The sequence below is a fragment of the Macaca nemestrina genome, chromosome 16 (assembly GCF_043159975.1).
Source record: "Macaca nemestrina isolate mMacNem1 chromosome 16, mMacNem.hap1, whole genome shotgun sequence".
Lineage (NCBI taxonomy): Eukaryota > Metazoa > Chordata > Mammalia > Primates > Cercopithecidae > Macaca > Macaca nemestrina.
Genome location: NC_092140.1, coordinates 80,780,459 through 80,799,463, shown reverse-complemented (window position 1 = coordinate 80,799,463; position 19,005 = coordinate 80,780,459). Strand labels below are relative to the sequence as shown.

Genomic DNA, 19,005 nt, shown 5'->3' with positions numbered 1-19,005 from the left:
ACTTGTTCTCCAGCCAGTTTAGAAGGATGAGTAGCAAAAATAATATGGCAAGTATTTCTTGAAGAGCCCTAACCCTCTGTCCTTATTAGTCTACCCTGTGAGGAGTGGCCTGTCTTGACTTTCTGTCAAACTGGAGCAGCCTGAGACTAAGGGCAAATGCCATCTTGGCCTTGGCCGGCCCAACTTGGATAGGCAGGTCAGACTTATTGTTAGGGAAGCTCTGAGAGTGAATTAATTTAATGCCTTTTTATTATGAGTTCAGGTGCAGCTCCATTTACAAGTTTTTCTTTCAAAATCATTCAGACATTAAAGCTGCATAATCTTGGAAGGTTTTGAAGACACATAATTGGTCAATGTTTTTCCCCTTCACACATGATCTCTCATGTTCATTCATGAAAAGTGAACCAGTCTTAGAATTTAAGCCGTGTCTTGGGGTACCTGACCTCCTGTACTTCTAAGGGGCAGGAAAGATGGGGCTATCCCAGAAGCCATTTAAAAAGGGGATTTGAGGCCTGAACGCAGAGAACTCAGTCCCGGGTACTAATGACCTTGCTTTGGCTAGCAAGACTGAGCCTGAGGCCTGTGGCACTAAGAGGGTTACCGGGTACCCAGACGGGCAAATGCCTGTTGATTGGATGGTTAAATGGTGAAGAAAGCAAAGCTTACCTGTGCAACGTGTCCATACCTTGATTCCTACTTCCTGAATCAACAGTGCCTTTTATTGTTCTGCCCAACTGTTAAGATATCCCACCTGTGCCTGCTCTTTGGCGCAGTACTCCAGGCTAGAGACCAACATTTCTCAAACCTGGCCGCACATTGGAGTCATCTGGGGATCTTTTAAAACTCCGGCTGCCTTGGCTGCACATCTGATCAATTAGAGCAGACTCTGGTAGGGAGGAGTATAAGCATCAGCCTTGATGGAAGCTCCTGAGATCATTCCAATGTGCAGTCAGGATTGAGAACAGCTGGTCTACACCAGTTCCTCTTGAAGTATGGTCTGTAAGTCACAGCTGCAGAATCTCCTCAGATGTTTGTGGAAAACGCAGATTGCTGGGTTCACCAGCCCTATAGGCCCTGAGTCTCAAGGTGGGATCTGGACAATGTGTTTTAATAAGCTCCCCCAGTGATTCCTAAGCTTTTTGCTTGTCCCCCTGCTTCTTATGCTTCTTATGATATGGCCATTCTTGCTTCCCATCAGTTATCCTAGTCTTTCAGTTCCTCAGAGATATCAAGTTTCATTCGTCCTCAGGATCATTGCATATGATAGTCGCTCTACTTGGAAGACGTTTTCCTCTTTCTCCTTGTTATTAGGCATTTGGCAGAGTCAACAATGATGATATTGTAACCCCAGTAAGTCATTGCAAGGTACATGTTTTGGGAGTTAAGAGTAGACACTGGAGGGCCTTGGGATAGTAATGGTTTCCTATTTAATAAGTTCCCTAACTGTCACTGGAAGTCATAGAGAGATTGCTCCAGGGACGGTGAGAGAAAAACCAGTTTCACATAGGCGAATGTGAGGGATAAGAGGGAAGACTTGAGTGACGTGGCACAAACTGGGTCAGATCCATTAACAAGGCAGCCCTGGGCAGCTGGCAAGAGATCATGTCAAGAGACACCATGCAGGTGCCAGCAGGACCAGAAGATCAGATTCTCAGAGCGAGGGCCACCTGGAAGAGGGAAACCAAGGGAAGGGGCACAGCAAAGGGCAGAGCTGGGTGGTGGAAAGATGTGCTCAGAGGGAAGAGCCACTCTGGCCACCTCAAGTGAATACTGATGATGGGGAAACGTTCGTGGAAAGTTAATTCACTCTCTTGAGTCCAGTGTGAGTGAGAAAGTGTAATTTAATCTAAAGGAGTCTAATTTAGCCTTCCATCAACTGTAGATCTTTAACGAGACCTCTATTCTTCTAGGACAGTGTTTCTCAAGCTTTAATGTATGTAGGAATATTATTAAAATGCAGATTCTGATTCACTACGTCTGGGGTAAGGGCTGAGATTCAGCACTTCTGACTGGCTCCTAGATGCCCCTGGTCTGAGCACTACACTTAGAGCAAGGAGGTTTGAACAATGGGACTTATAACAGTGGAGCCATGATGTAGACAAGTCCAGAAATGACGGCTGAATCATCAGTTTTTATGTTAGCTTCCACATACCTTTAGAATTAAGTGTTTGTGTGCATTCTAATTCTCTACATGATGTATGATAAGAGTTCCACTAACCAAAATATATGTTTAAATGGAACTCTCCAATTCCAACTTGCCAAATAACATAAAAAATTCCTGTCATTTTACTGACCTGTCTCTGAGTTGCTAATGATGACCTGCAACATTGACTAGGTTATCTGTTTTTGTCCCTGACCTAAGGTGGGTTATTAAATGTGTGTAGATGTTAGGAACATGAGAAAACATTTACACAGTTTTGTTTTTGTCACCCATCCACAGGCTCAGTTGGTAAACTCTGTCTTTCAGAAATAGGGAGAAAGCATACTGAGTAAGAAGCCCTCTTTGACAGCTTAAAATTTAATTACAGGAATTTTATTAGGAAACTGTCACAGTAACTAGATTTCATAAGAGGATCGGTCAATGCCTCTAACTTGTTCTGAGCATCAGCTCTGCTTTCTGGATCATGAAATTGGCATGAACATACTGGGCAAAACAATGCTGAGTTCGCCAAGATAGCACTGCTGGCGTTTACTGCAAGCCCATCTGCACACTGGGTGTGACAAAGAACAGAGGTCAGTGACAATAGGTATAGTAAATGTAAGGAAGGTGGGCCCAGGGCTCATCCCAAGGACTGAGAGCACATGGAAATGTCTCGTGCTTTAAGCCTCAGTCTGAAATAGGTTGGTCTAAGGCAGGCTGAGAGTTTACCCAGTCTTTATAATGGAGATCACAACTGTGCTCCCAGGGACAGACTAGGGCTGTGTGTGTGTGTGTGTGTGTGTGTGTGTGTGTGTGTGAATGTGAGTCTAGGTGAACAAAATCACTAAGGTGACTGAGACTTTGAAAGGTCATTTAATCCAATGCATTGCATCAGACCAGCCCTGATGTCATAATTTCCAGACAGACAGGAATCCATTCTGTTCTAAATACTCTGCAGGTAAGTCTATTTCACAACTTATCTCATAATTACCTCTTTCTGTTCAGCATTTCCTACGTTCAGGAAACATTTGTTTATGATGACTATAAATCAATTTTTTTTAAAGCTATGAAGCTCTTATTAAAAATCTAGAAATGTGCCTGGCTCTCTAGGAAACATCTACTTGAGTAAGGCCCTGTCCCTGCTCACTTCTCATTCATCACAACTGAGTTCTTCCAAAAACTTTTGTTGATTCTTCACTTGAATTCATTCTTTCCCTGAGCTCCTGTGATATTTAATTTAGAAATGTATTGCATTGATCACATTCTGCTTTTTATTATGGTTTATGTGTGCCTGCATGCTGGTTAACATGCTTCTTTAGACATAAAACAGAGAAGTTGGGATTGGCTAGAGCATCTGTCCCAGCTTACGGTTTTTAATAAAATAATTTGAGGAAACTTAAGAGGATCCATGTCTGACTACCCAATGTGCAATATTTTTGCTAAAGCAGGAACTTGATAAGTACCTGTTGAATTAAAATTAACAGAATGTGCTCAAGAAGTGGGTATAATATTATTCATTGTGGCCTTATTTTGGGGACAAAAGATAAAACGACTTAAATATCTATTTAGAGGCCACTGGTTCAACGGAGTTTGCTATGCCTATATAGTAGAAGACCGTGTACCTGTTGGAAAGATTGAAGCGGGTCTGTATGTACCAATGTGAAACAACCTTCAAGACACGGTATTAAGTTAAAAAAATGGAATACAGAGTGATGGTTATGGTACGCTAATATTTGTTATAAAACAGATGTATGGGTGTGATATGTGCACAGAATATTTCTAGGATACAAAAGAACTTGGTAACAGTGGTTGCTGATTAGGATGGAAATTTCAGTGCCGTCTAGTACAAATAGAAAAAAACAATATCTATAGCCTCTTGATGTGTTGGGAAGACAGTGACCTCCTAAGTATAGAAGGTGCAGATGCAGGAGTCTTTAGGCCAGGAAAGAGCTACCTCCAAGAAGAAGTTGCTGGTAAAACCTGGACACAGAGCTTAGGCACAAAAGCCCAGCTTCCTAGTTGCTGTGTGGGTGGGTGGGTGGGACCTCTGCAGGTCCAAGTGTGACCATGCCAAATCGATAGCCAACTTCTCTGTCATAGCAGCCCAACTGAGGAAGTTGGCTGCAGCAGAACTCCTCTGCTTCCCCCCCACTGCCACCCCACTTCCTCCCAAGTAAGGCCCCACCAAGCTGGAGAGGAGACCTCGGGCACTGCTAATTCCAAAGATTCCACCTCAACTCAGTCTAGACATTGTTTTGCACCAATCTCTAAGTCTGACTTTTTTTTATGATTGGGTTGGGGCCCAGAAAAAAACGAAACCCCACGGTGTGGCACTTTGGTATGCAGAGGACTTCGAACTAAAGGAGACTGGAAAGCCTCCAAGGTAACCTCAGAAACAAGGTCTCCCTCTCTGACCTTCTCCTGCCCTCCTGTCTCCTGCCCTTCTTTCTCCCCTGAAGCAACCCATGGAAAGCAGAATTCCTCTTTCTCAAGGAGGGTCATAGAAACTAGAACCCCTTTTCCCCAAAGCAAGTCATAAAACCTTAGAAAAATTGCTCTAACCTTTCCCTCCCTTTCTGTGTAGACAGTGGCAGTGGCGGTAAAGAAATTCTCTGGCCCACCTTGCCTGATAGTAGATAATAAGACCCTCATTCCAGGGGGGTCCTGCCCTGATCCCTGGAGGAAAAAATGCTACAGACTGCGGCCAAGAAGAATTAGAACAGACAAGCCTTGCTGGGCTTCCCCTTCCATTTATTAGCCTTGGATCACAGCCTTTTGCCCAATCACGTTTCTGCATGGCCGTTCATTCTGCATTAAGTCTAAGCACAAAAATGAACAGTTTTCTTTGGATCTTTGGGTTTCATTTCTAAAAGCTCCTATGTCACGTAAAACTTTGATGAAAGAAATTTGTTATCCTTTTCTCTTGTTAACTGATCTTTCGTCGTAGTATTGGCCGTGATTATTATGATAGGTGAGGAAAGGTATCACACCTCTACACTCCTACAAGTTCAGTGTATTTCTGAGTTTGGCTCTCAGCTTTAATTTTATTCCCTGCTTTACCTAATGGAAGTTTATTCTTCAGTTTTTAGCTAAACTATTTCTCCTCAGACTGTTTCCTGTCATAAATTCATGTCTCACCCTGCCCTTCTTTTTATCACTTGTCACATCTGTTATTTTAATTGTTTAACTTCTGTCTTTCCAAAGACAGGCAACAGTTGAACACGGTGCCTGTTTAATTCATAGGCACATTGCTAAAACCTTGCACCATGCCTAGCACATATTAGGCACTTGAACATGTTGGTGGAATGAATGAATGAATGATTTATAGCACACCGTTCGCAAACTTTCAAAAGGAAACATCCAGAGACACCTAATATAGGGAACATTTTATTTGGAAAGATTTTGAGCATCATTCTCTTTTCATTTTTTATTAAGGCAGTAACATTCTTTTTTCCCGGAGGTGGATGGGGGAAATCATTTGAGGCTACAGTAAGTCCAATCTGAAGTCAAAACCAACCACTTTGCATTCAGAAGCAGCAAAAATCCTGGTGATGGGCTGGGAGGAGCCATATGTTGGCTTTCTGAGTCCACTGCCAAGGAACAGATCCAGAGCAATGCGTTTCAATTGCTTTGAAAAATGGCTAAGTTCCATTACATACCACTACTAAAGAAGATACCTCATTGATGAAGCCTTTCACCATGATAGAGGGAGTCTAGTGCTGGTTCACAATGGCCTGTTGCGTTTTAGCCTTCAGTTGGTTTAGGGGGAAATTGCTTAACCTATGAGAGTTGCTCAAATTCATATTGTTCTTGTTTTGCTTTGGAATTCTTTGTCCAGTAAATTAGCTCTTCATAACACAATCCCGCCATTTCTTATCCAGCATAGATTCATTCTACCCTTGACAGCTGGCCAGGTGTGTGTGTATGTGCATAGGGGTGCTATTCATTGGCACATATTGTCCCCTCTGGAGTTTAGGGGTGGCAGAAAGCTTTTATAGTACCAAAAAAGTAAACATTGATAATATGGCCTGACAACAACCAGATATGCTAAGCTCTAGAAGCTAAAGCAAGGCAGGATTGCTTCCAAATGTGGACAGATACTAGCCATACCACAGTAACTAGAATCTAATGTGAGGGCTGAATGCCTGGAGAGGCAGCACCGTAAAGGATGCTTAGTTACAGCTCCATGCTGCCCCCGAGTGGCTTGATGCTCCATTACACCCTCCTTGGATCCAACCTTCCATTAAGAGTTAAGGCTCTAGAGGGCAAAGTATTTTCAAGATGTTAGATCTAGTCCAAGCCCAAATTCTAGAGTTAAAAACAGAGGGGTTCTTAGTGGCTGAAAAAAAAACAAAACCTGATGACATCTGGGACTCCAGTTTTGAGGAAAGGTTCTGATGATAAGGCTTACTTCTGCAGGCTACCAGAGACTCCTGAGACTTCAACAGCTTGACTGATTTATCAGACGCTCCAAGTGGCCCAGAGACAAGGATGGCCAGAAGAGATGGGGCCTCCAGAAGGCATGGTTCCAAGTGCATGAGGAGTAAAGTCATGGGAGGCAGGGTACGAAGAAGGGACAGAAAGAGGGGCTTGCAACAGATCAAAGGCTGACCTCCAGGAACAGGGTTTAGAGCAGGTGTGATGACTCCCCTCCTGGCCCTCATCTTGAACAAAGAAAAGGGAAGCCACATGAAGCGGGTTTGAAAGATTACATCAAAATTAATATCACTGCAGCTTCTATCCTCGACTAATGGCAAAAGCGAGAAGGGTACTTGGAAAATAACTTCTTTCTTTTCCTCTAGATTTTCGAAGCAGCAAAAAAATCAAAAATAGAAACCTATATATAGGAGGTTGCGCCTCCTGCAAAGAATGAAGCACTTTTTGTTAAATACAGGAGAGGCTACTTGGCTGCCCTAATATGTGCTTTTTGGAATCTTGTAGAATGTCACCAAGGTGAACTTTGGAATGGCTTGAATCATCCCGGAGCATCTGTGCTGGGCAGTCAGGAGTGAGTGCACCGCCTCCCACCCGGCCCCACCGGGCCTCACACCCTCTTCATTCCTTTCCCCATAAGGCAGGCAAACACGGTCATGACCATTTTGGGGTTCACTTCAACCAGGTCTTCTGGTAGGGCATACACTCTTGCTCCAATTTTTCGGGCCATAGAGATGGCATACCTAAAAGGGAGAAAAGAGGAAAAATAAGGAGAGCCTAAGAAGCACAGCATGAATGGGACCCTGGAGGGTCACAGTCACAGTCGCTCCATACTCAGGACAGAACTCACTCCTGCAGTGGCTGGAGTCAGTCACCAGCATCCTCACACTTTTGTGGACAAATTTTGGCTCAACCAAAGCTTCTGACAAAGCATCAGACTTGCTGGCTAGTCTCGTGATCACTATCAAGTGTATTATTTGTCCTTGGAGACCTCTTCAGCTCCTGCCTTTTTTTTTTTTAAGTTTTTTTTTTTTTTTTTGTAGAGATAGGGATCTCACTATGTTGCCCAGGCTGGGCTTGAACTCCTGGCCTCAACAGAACCTCTTGCCTCAGCCTCCCAAAGCACTGGGATTACAGGCGTGAGCCACTACACCTGGCACATGCTGCCACTTTTGATACTCACACCAGGAGTATTCTCTTGGGCTGCATAGCAGCATGGCAGAAAGAGTCACAGAACTAATTAAAATGTGTGCCAGGAAAAGTTTGCAGACTACATTTCAACTACAGTAACATTTTTACAAGGAACAAAAGAGGAAAAATGTGTGTATAATATCGTGACCTTGGCCGGGCGTGGTGGCTCACGCCTGTAATCCCAACACTTTGGGTAGCTGAGGTGGGTGGATCATGAGGTCAGGAGATCAAGACCATCCTGGTTAACATGGTGAAACCTCATCTCTACTAAAAATACAAAAAATTAGCCAGGTGTGTTGGCATGTGCCTTTAGTCCCAGCTACTCTGGAGGCTGAGGCAGGAGAATCGCTTGAACCTGGGAGGTGGAGGCTGCAGTGAGCCGAGATCGTGCCACTGCACTCCAGCCTGACGACAGAGCGAGACTCCGTCTCAAAACAACAACAACAACAACAACAACAAACAAACAAAGAAAAAAACTCCTGGCCTTCCACATCAATTTTTTTATTCTTTGTTCCATTCCAATTCTTGCCAACATATATTTGTACTTATTTATGGCACTGCAATGTAGAGTAGCCAGAGACATATATTCCATATTTTCACATAGAATGATGATAGCTGCATCAGAACGTTTTTGCTCTGTTTGTAGATATATGAAGATAAATTTTATTAATTATAATCTATTTTCAAATGAGCTCACACTACTACCTGGCAGTTCTTTTATTCACCTCATTTATTATCTAGTGACCTCTTACTGTGGTTACACCAGACACTTCACTGTACCCAAACCCACGTTTACTACCTCCTGCTCTCCTCAAATTACTTTACTTTTACTTTATTGATCAAATTAAATTAAGAGCATCAGGCAGAAGTAGACCCATTTTTTCTCCTTGTCTATCTCTCAATAACTTCTTCTATATTAATTATTAATGAAGTAAAATTAATTCTTCCCCATTGTAAAACACAGAAGGAAAATTGTCTGAAAACTAGAAAGGAGCTTCAAACAAAATCACACACAATCTTGCCACCATAACATAACCGTTCTTCACATTTTGTGTAATTTCTTTCACCCCTTTTCCTAAATAATTTTGTATCTTGCCCTCACAGGAGAGTGCTTACGAGTCCGGGCTCTGAAGTTGGACTTTGAATCTCAGCTGCACAACTGAAAAATTGTATGGCCTTGGCAAGTTTCTTAAACCTAATCACATTCCCCTTGAACATCTGGGCTGAAGGCTTTTTACAATTTCTGGGTCTTCATATGTGTTTTTCCTTCTGCCCGGAACAGTCTTCCTCGCTCCTTCACCTGTCTACTTCCTTCCTACTTGTCTTTTTCAATTGAGCTCAGCTGAGCTGCTATTTGCTCTAAAGAGCTATAGTCCCCTTCCTGTCCCTTCAGGGATGCCTCATACTGTCCCTTCCACACCTCTCATCACAATCTATTGTGATTTCAGTTTATTTATTTCTCTCCGTTAGATTGTGTTAAACGTCGGCATCCCGGGAGCACAGGTTCCCACTTTCCCAAACTGGAAACAGAAAGAAGGGCTCTGTTGAGACTATAAAGCAGGGATGCTGGGCACCAGATCCTTGTCACTTCTAGACCTGTGCTATGAGCTGAATTGTGTCTCTTCGAAATTCATAGGCTGGAGTCTTAATTCCTAGCACCTCAGAGTGTGACCCTGTTTGGACAGAGGGTTGCTGCAGTTGTAAATAGTTAAGATGAGGTCATGCTGGAGTTGGGTGGGACCTTAATCCAATAGGACTGGTGTCTTTCTAAGAAAAGAAGCATCACAGAGAAACGCAAAGGGGGAAGACAGCCGTGTGAAGTCACAGACACGCAGGAAGAATGCCATGTGAAGACGGAGGCAGAGACTGGCATGGGGCAGATTCTCCCTCAGAAGAAACCAATCCTGCCAACATCTGGATTGCAAACCTTTAGCTCCTATAACTGTGACAGAAGACACTTCTGCCACCCGGTTTGTCTAGTACTTTGTTGTGGCAGTGCAAGGAAACTAACAGAACCTGATCTGAGAAAAGCATCTGTCTGGAGCAGAAGTTCATCAGCTTTTTTTGCAGAAGACTAGATAGTAAACATCTTAGGCTTCGTTGTAACTACGCAACTCTGCTGTTGTAGCAGGGAAGCAGCTCTAGACAAGATGTAAAGGAATAGGCTGTGTTTCAATAAAACTTTATTTAGAAAAGCAGACAACAGGGCAGATCTGGCTCAGAAACTGTAATATGCTGACACTCACTCTAGAGGAATCATTTGGCAGATGACCTGAATGGTAAAGGACAAGACAGTGGCTCTCACACTGGCAAAGGCTCTGCTGTGGAACCCTAGCCCTGGGCATTCTTATCCATGAATATTCATGAATGGGGCATTTGGTTAGGAAATTGGTTTTATGGAACTATAGGCTTGCTTATCAATGACAAGCATACTCTTATTATTATTATTTTTTTTTGTCTTGCTTCCATTCTGGCACTAGGAGCTTAAAACTACTATTGTACCATATCCAAAATAGTGATGATGAGACTACAGTAAGTCCTGAGAAGGAAAGGCATGGATAGTGAAAACGAAATGTTTGCATAAAGGCATGAGCATTAGACTTCACAACCATCCAGCTGCCAGTTGGGTCCTTCCCTCCCGATCTTAGGTTTATTTCCATTTACGTACTTTGCATTGTTGAGTTTCTCATCATCATTCAGATTTTCTGTCTTCAGAAGGTCATAGTTAATGGAACCTGGTTGGATGGCATCGATGAGGTCCAGAACGGGCAGACTTGTACTAATCTTCGGGTCCTACACAGAGAGAAAGGGAGGGTTCATCAGCGTGTCCCAAAGTTACTCCCATTCAGCTCAAAGGAAGTGGGTGGCTTTTTCTTCTTAAATAAGCACTATACACAGCCTGGTCTGGGAAATGCAGCAGTATTCCGCACAGCGTTTCATATAAACTGTAGTTTCTGTAGGGGCATCAGTAACTTCCCAGAAAACCCACTGTCTACCAACAGCCGGTAGTCGTTCTCAAATAATAAATGGAAGGAAGTTAGCACAACTAGAGAAAGACATAAAGTTAAAAAGAGTGGATTGTGTCAACCATGTGAAAAAATGCTCGGCATCACTAATCATTACAGAAATGAGGACCAAAACCACAATGAGATACCACTGCACACCATTCAGAAGGGCTATTACTAAAAAGTCAAAAAATAACAGATATCGTGAGGTTGTGAATGATTATACACTGTTGGTGGGAATGTAAATTAGTTCAGCCCCTGTGGAAAGCAGTTTGGAGATTTCTCAAAGAACCAAAAATAAAATTACCATTTGAACCAGCAATCCCAATATTGGGTACATACTCAAAGGAAAATAAATTATTCTTCCAAAAAGACACCTGCATGCTCATGTTCATCACAGCACTATTCATAATAGCAAAGATATGGAATCAACCTAGGTGCCCATCAACGATGGACTAGATAGAGAAAATGTGGTGCATATACATCACGGAATACTATGGAGCCATAACAAAGGATAAAATATGAAGCCATAAAAAAGAATAAAATCATGTCATTTGCAGCAACATGGATGCAACTGGAGGCCATTATCCTAAGTGAATTAATACAGTAACAGAAAACCAAATACTGCATCTATTCACTTATAAGAGGAAGCTAAACACTGGGTATATATGGACATAAAGGTAGGAAAAATAGACACTGATGAATAAAAGCAGTGGGAGGGTGGAAGTGGGTTAAAGGTGAAAAACTACCTGTTCAGCAGTTCAGCACTACGCTCACTATTTGGGTGACTGGTTCAATAGAAGCCCAAACCTCAGCATCACACAATATACCCTTGCAACAAACCTGCAGATGTACTCTCTGAATCGATTTTTTTTTTAAAGAATGGGTTGTGTTCATTTTTTAAAGGGCTTCACATAAAAGGAATGTGGGGCTAGTATGACATTTCTTTCAGTACACTATGTGGCCTCTTTTACTTAACCAATTCTGCAATGACTTACTACGAAGACAGGAGAAAATGAGCCCCAAGTGTTACAAGGAGCAAAAGAATTGCCAAACCTGTCTGAGAGTGAACCCCAGCATGGCTTACCAAATCTTGTCCCCATAACAACACCCCAGAAGCCACAGCCTAATGTAATGGGCTGGAGCAGCAGTTATTTTAGGAAGAGAAGCACCCCTGGGCTATGTAACTGGCCACTTCATATTAACAGCTAAGCTGCCTATAGATACACTACACTCTACAGCCTCACCCCAACAGGTAAAAGGCATTTTCCTCCCATTTGTGGATCATCACATACAATTACTAACCATACTCTCAGGAAGTTACTCAAGCGTTGATGTCCTCACCTATAAAATGAGGAAAACAGTAAAGCCAGCTTTACAATGTCAGTGAAGACACCCTGAGACATGAACAAGGAGCCCCTGGTAGCCAGAGCACATTCAATATTTAGAGCTCCTTTCGACTTTGCTTTTCTTTACTGCCTTTCCAAATCTCCTTCTGGAAGAATCTGCTTGCATCAGTGACCAGCATCCACTCCTGACTGCTCAGCTCTCCAGACTGAACAGTAGGCTGGAGATGGAGCAGAGGTGACGGTGATGAGCTCACAGCAGGTGGACACCCCTGCGACAGCCCTGCCCTGACAATATCTTCTGCTACTGCTTGTGGAAAGAGATTTGCATTTTTTCTTGATTTTGAAACGCAGGATGGATATCATGATGAACCGCCTCACCAACCCTGTTAATACAAGTCTGAAGGGGTTCCTCCCCCTAATCCTGACCTTCAAGCTGGAAAAATGTAGTTAAGACGGCCCAGGCATTATGGTGATGTGGATCGAGTGCACAGGTCCCTTGAGGAGGAATCCAGTTAATGTATGAAACATGAGTCAAGACATTTAATGAAATGCTGCTATTAATAAAAATGGGATTTAGATAGAAGTACACAACTGCTTTTTTACAAAAAAAAAAATCACAAGGGAGATCTTTGAGCGTTTTATATGTCACCATTATAATGTTAATCTGAATCATGGAGGTGCCCATATTTTACGAATACTATCATAGTTTATATTACTTTGAAAGAACAATACCTAAAATCTTGCTTCTAAAATCATGGATTTTAAGTGGGAACTAAGCACTGAGTACACATGAACATAAAGATGGGAATAGGCCAGGCATGGTGGCTCACGCCTGTAGTCCCAAAGCACTTTGGGAGGCTGAAGCAGGAGGATCTCTGGAGGCCAGGAATTTGAGACCAGCCTGGGCAACACAGTGAGACCTCATTTCCGAAAAAAAAAATTGCTGGGTATGGTAGTGTGCACCTGTAGTCCCAGCTACTCGGGAGGCTGAGGCAGGAGGGTCACTTGAGCCCAGGAGGTTGAGGCCACAGTGAGCCACGATCATGCCACTGTACCCCAGCCTGGGTGACAGAGTGAGACCCTGTCACAAAAAACAGATATAAAAAGTAAAATTAAAAAATAAATTAAAATTTAAAATATAAAAATAAAAATTAAAAATAGACAGTAGAAACTACGCAAATGGGGAGGGAGCGGGGAGGACAAGGGCTAGAAAAACTGCCCGCTGGGTGCAATGCTCCGTGCCCAGGTGGTGGATTTATTTCTACCCCAAACCTCAGCATCACTCAATATACCCATGTAACAAATCTGCACATGTACCCCCTAAATCTAAAATAAAAGTTGAAATTTTTTTTAATGATGGGCTTTTATGATTAACTATTAAGGGGGAAGTATTGAGAAATTCATCAACGAAATGGCTGATGAACATCAAAACAACAACGAGTCATTTAAGCAGAATGGAAATGGGAGGCGGAGGCGCTAATACCTAACACTGAAGGTCACTTGAACACATAGAGCTCAGATGGCCTCTAGCAGAAGACAAAGACATTTACCTTGAAACTAGAGATGGATGAACTTTTCTGTGCTTCCCTCAACGTTTCATTCACCCAGTTGACAATAATGTCATCATTGACCTTCTGACCACCACCAATTTCTTCGAGGATATTCAGTGTATACCTGAACAAAATAAAGAACGCTTTCTGGAGAACAGTGGCTAAAGAATTTAATACAAACAGAAAGTAGCTAAGGATGGAAGTTTTTTTTCAGGTATGTCACAGAGGACAGTCTAGACACCATTACATTTGAGAGAAAAAAAGAATAAATAACAACATTAGCTCCTTTTAGAATAACTTAAGATGTGACTTGATGGCTATTATAATGAAATGTAAAGCAAATACCTCCTTCTAAGCACGATCATTGCTCTGAGCAAAAAGAAAAAGGCAAAGGGAAAAAAATGCAAGGAAAGGCAAATGAAGGAAAAGATTTCAACCTGTGACAATTGAAAAAAATAATTAAAATCAAGAAATAATTCAACATTGGAAAAGTCTGAATAGCCTACATGATAAAGAAAAAGTATAAAATATTTTTTTCCTTGTATAAGTAAAAATGTCAGAAATATGCTGACAAGGGTAATCTTTAGTCTGAAGGTAAGAATTACCTTAGATACCTACTGTTGTCAGAATTGGTTTGTTTGTTGTTTTGGAGGGGTTGGGGGACATTTATTAAGAAGATGTTTTAACCTCTTAAAATTCTATAGAGTAGGCCAGGCGCCAGTAATCTCAGCACTTTAGGAGGCCGAGGTGAGCAGTTCGCTTGCACTCAGGAGTTCCAGACCTGCCTAGGAAACATAACGAAACCCGGTCTCTACCAAAAACACACACACAAAATTAGCTGGACATGGCAGCGTTTGTCTGTAGTCCCAGCTGCTAGGGAGGCTGAGGCAGGAGTATTGCTTGAGTCTGGGAGGCAGAGGTTACAGTGAGTTGAGATAGTGCCACTGCACTCCAGCCTGGGTGACAGAGTAAGACTCTGTCTCAAAAAGAAAAGAAACAAAAAAACAAAAATCAAACAACCCAAACATTCTCTGGAGCAGAGAAAAACCACCACTCCCTAAAGCTACTCCCTTCTGAAAGGGAAATACAGGGGGGAAAGCCCAGAGTCCAGGAACACATGGGCTTGTCGACTTCAAGGTTCAGGTTGGCAGGAGGGGATCAAATTACACACGAAAGACCTTCAGGGCTAGAACTGCAGTGTGTGCTTCCCAAAGTGAAACTCAAGAATCCTGTGACTGAATCTCATCTGACCAGTCTACCTAAATTCAGGTCACCCTCCACTTGGGTGCTCTAGGATTTTGCTTACATAATCCTTTGGGTATCTTCCTCTAGTTACTGCTCCTATGGACAGTACAGTTCTCCCATGACTTTCCAGATGGTTTTCAAATTTAGTCCCTGAAATAAGAGCATTGCCTTGCTTCCTCTAGGTTAAAGCACCTTCCCATTATTGAAGAAAGGAAAGAAAATGGCTTCTGTAACTTTTCTTTATCAAAATTCACATTTAAGTGATGTCCTATCAATTACACCTCCCAAGTCTCCCTCAAATCAATTAGCTCCTCTTCCTTCTGTTTCTCCATCTCACAGAATTTCCTTTCTGAAGTACAGTTCTGGTCTTTTTTTTGGAGATGGGGTCTCAGTATGCGGCCCATGGCCCAGGCTGGAGTGCAGTGGATATTCACAGGTATGGTCATTGCTCACTGCGTCCCCGAACTCCTGGGCTCAAGCAGTCCTCCCACCTCAGCGTCCTCAGTATGGGATGGACGACAGACACATGCCACTGTTCATGCTTGGTCACGTCATTTAAAGTGACTCGACATGGCCCAAAGAATACAGGTTAAGCTCCAGCATACAGCACACAAGACCCTTTACAATTTGGCTCTAGTGTTCTTTTCCAGCACATCTGTGATTTCCTTCTTCCCTCCCTGCTTCCTTGCTCATCGTGTCCTACACACACACACACACACACACACACACACACACACACACAAAGACCTATACACATTTCAACCACACAGAGCCACCAGCAGCTTCCCGGCCACACCTCCATCCTCCTTCTGCCTCCTGCTTCTGGGACTCAGCTGTACTCACTGCCTGGGCCCTCTTCCCTTCTAGTGAATTCCTAATCTTTTGAACAATCCTCAGCTCAAGTATCACTTTTCCAGCTTACACAGTGTATTAATCAGTATTGGTACACTTGCTTGAAACCTGTTTCCCGGAACTTTTGATGGCATTGGCATCCACTGTGTGCCCTCAGACAGGGTCCATGTGCCCTGTTTATCAGAGCTTAGCAGACTGCCTAGCACTACTGGGCATCTAGTAAATGAAGGCACAGAGTGGCGGGTGAAATAAATGGAGTGACTTTCTCCCAGGGAAAGCAAGGGGATAATAAAGATGTTTAGTCTGGGCCCAGAGATGGGAACAAATTGCTGAGAAATCATGAGTAGAAATGGGATAAGTGCAGATAGATTTTCAAAATATTTCTAGTTTGGAAAAGATCCTACTTTCAATCTGTTCATAAAGGTTACATTTTATGGCATAACTGGCTTCTTATTTCTAGATAGCATGCATATTAAGTTATTAGCATTTACTGTAACATCTAAGAATTTCTGCCTAATGAATGTCTGAATAAAAAAACGGTAGGTTAGTGCTTGCTTCATTAGGTCCTCTCCATATATAACCTGATGGAACAAACTAAGTTTAATCTTCTGGTAGCTTCTCTTGTCCCAGGACCTAGTTCTCACTTCCCTTCATCAGGAGTTGCAGCCCTGCATTGTCCACATGCTCATATAAACAGCATTGGTGTTCTTGACCCACCTGCTAAGCCTGGGAACTAAATGGTGCAGAGGAGAAGCCCACCTTTACACTAAAGTCCATCTGCAAGAGTAAAAAGCTACTAAGGAACAGGGAACCTTATAGACGTATGGCAAATTGTGGAGGCAACTTACTGCATTCTGGGGTTTGAGAACAGCCTCTCACAGTGGCACAGAGTTCCAGTGAACACAAGGCGGTCTTTCTACCACCTCAAATGAGATGCAGAGGTTTGAAATGGAATCAGACACCCACTTGTAAGTACAATGATAAAAAAAAAAAAAAAAGGAAAAAAAAAAACCACAAAGGGAAGAAAGAATAGAATTAGGCTGGGCCCGGCACGGTGGCTCATGCCTGTAATCTGAGCACTTTGGGAGGCTGAGGCAGGCAGATCACCTGAGGTCGGGAGTTTGAGACCAGCCTGACCAACATGGAGAAACCTTGTCTCTACTAAAAGTAGAAAATTAGCCAGGTGTGGTGGCACATGCCTGTAATCCCAGCTATTCTGGAGGCGGATGCAGGAAAATTGCTTGAACCCGGAGGGTGGAGGTTGCAGTGAGCTGAGATCACACCATTGTACTCCAACCTGGGCAACAAGAGCAAAACTGTCTCAAAAAAAAAAAAAAAAAAAAAATTAGGCTGGAGCCTCCATTCTAGATAGTACACTAAGCAATTGCTCATCTAAATAAAAATTCAAAATGTAAAACAAAAACTAATTTGGTCTGTGTCTTTCTAGATTTTTCCTTTTGAGATAATTACTGCATATCATCAAACCTGCTTTGGGATGACTGTGCTGTTAAATGGAGCCCTCCAGACACGATCTCAGTATTACCAGTGTTTGCAAAATGTGCTGTGCTGAAAAGCTCTTTGTCAAAATGAAACAGCATTATGAGCTCCAGCTTTAGCCAGTTCTTCCTTCAACAAGAGGATTGATGAGGTTTGGATGTGAGACACCAGAGGGATGTGATTATTACCTGCTTACTTTCCTGCCTTCCAACACTTGTTTTATTTATTTACTATTTGGCACAGAGGAACAAACCGTGGTGTTTTGTTTTTGAAGGACCCATCCTGACTTCACCATCCACAGCCTGTTTGACTTGGGGAGAGCTTCCCATTTGTCTGCTTCAGATTCTTTGTTCATTTGTTTGAGTAGAGCTATCATTGCCATGTGCTGGCAGCCTGCTTGCTTCAAGGGTTTTATCTGCAAGTTTATGCATACGCTGTTTGCCAACTGTCCACCCTGAGAATGATTTCCAAGCTACTGAAGGGGAAAGGGAAGTTTAAGTACATATCTCTCATTTGCTCTCATGGGAAAAAATGACAAGCTATTTATTGTCCAGATAAATGACCAAATTAACACATCAGCACAATTCAATGAAATACATTCCAGCTAGAACTGGCTGTAAATTTAATAGATCTTTTAATATATGGCATGCAAGGAAAAAAAATCCCTTCTGGTGCCATTTATATAATTATCAGTCGTTTCTTCTCCTTCCACAGTAATATATTTCTCTGTCTACTTTCTTAAATGCACAATTCTTGTGTAGTAAACACTCATGAGAAATACGACTTTTTAACCAGGTGGAGATAGCAATAGCAGAGTAGACCTTATTGTGTATGTGCCAGCCATTAAATAGGGTTTTGAGCCACATTTTTATAAAACATCCAAAGATCATATTGCAAGATGTTTTTCAGATATTATCAAATTTAACACAGAATAGAGCTGGCCTGAGTTTTTTTATTTTTTATTTTTGACATGGAGTCTTGCTCCATTACCTAGGTTGGAGTGCAGTGGCACGATCTTGGCTCACTGCAACCTCCACCTGCCAGGTTCAAGCAATTCTCCTGCCTCAGCCTCCTGAGTAGCTGGAACTACAGGCACACACCACCATGACTGGCTAACTTTTGTATTTTTAGTAGAGATGGGGTTTCACCATGTTGGCCAGGCTGGTCTCGAACTCCTGACCTGAGGTGATCCACCTGCCTCAGCCTCCCAAAGTACTGGGATTACAGCATGAGCCACTGCACCCAGCTGCCCTGAGCTTTTTAATCATCAAAAAAGAATATATTAAAGATTATTTAATATTGAAACCCATGAGTCAGTTTAACTGTTGCTACTAAAAGGACTTTTGCTTTGGTTTTAAAGCAATCAGTATGAATTGCTAATCTGTTAAAAATTTAAAACTTGTGGAAGATAATAAAGATAGCTTGGAAAGAGCATCTGGAAATACACTGGTGAGAACAGCCCTAAGCAGTTTTCAATGATGTTCTGGATACATGCAGTAAACTAAAAGATAGAGTTGGAGATTCTTCAGCTCTGGAGTTTTATGCAATAGGGGAGCCTTATGACATCCACCTCCATCATTAAAAGGACCCCAGTTTAGAAATGGGTAATGGAGCTCTATACTCAGTAAAGTAAATGTGAATCAGGGAGTGAAATCTTTTATGATCACTTCCGATTATCCTACCTTATCTCGAAATACTGCCACAATTACATCCAGAGCCGGCCATTATTAGGATCTGCAGAC

At 42.4% G+C, this 19,005-nt stretch overlaps 1 protein-coding gene across 2 annotated transcripts in view; it reads right to left on the bottom strand.

The window, feature by feature from the left end:
• Nucleotides 1-5,514: 5,514 nt before the first annotated feature.
• LOC105490673 (lymphocyte cytosolic protein 1) overlaps nt 5,515-19,005 on the bottom strand; it is a 55,989-nt gene continuing 42,498 nt past the window's right edge. For both annotated transcript variants that reach the window (XM_011756538.2, XM_011756542.2), the window contains exons 14-16: nt 13,670-13,793; nt 10,434-10,558; nt 5,515-7,317 (exon numbers count right to left, since the gene is read on the bottom strand). In XM_011756538.2, coding sequence (XP_011754840.1) covers nt 7,185-7,317; nt 10,434-10,558; nt 13,670-13,793 — 382 coding nt within the window. In that variant the 3' untranslated portion in view covers nt 5,515-7,184. The remainder of the gene's footprint in view (nt 7,318-10,433; nt 10,559-13,669; nt 13,794-19,005) is intronic.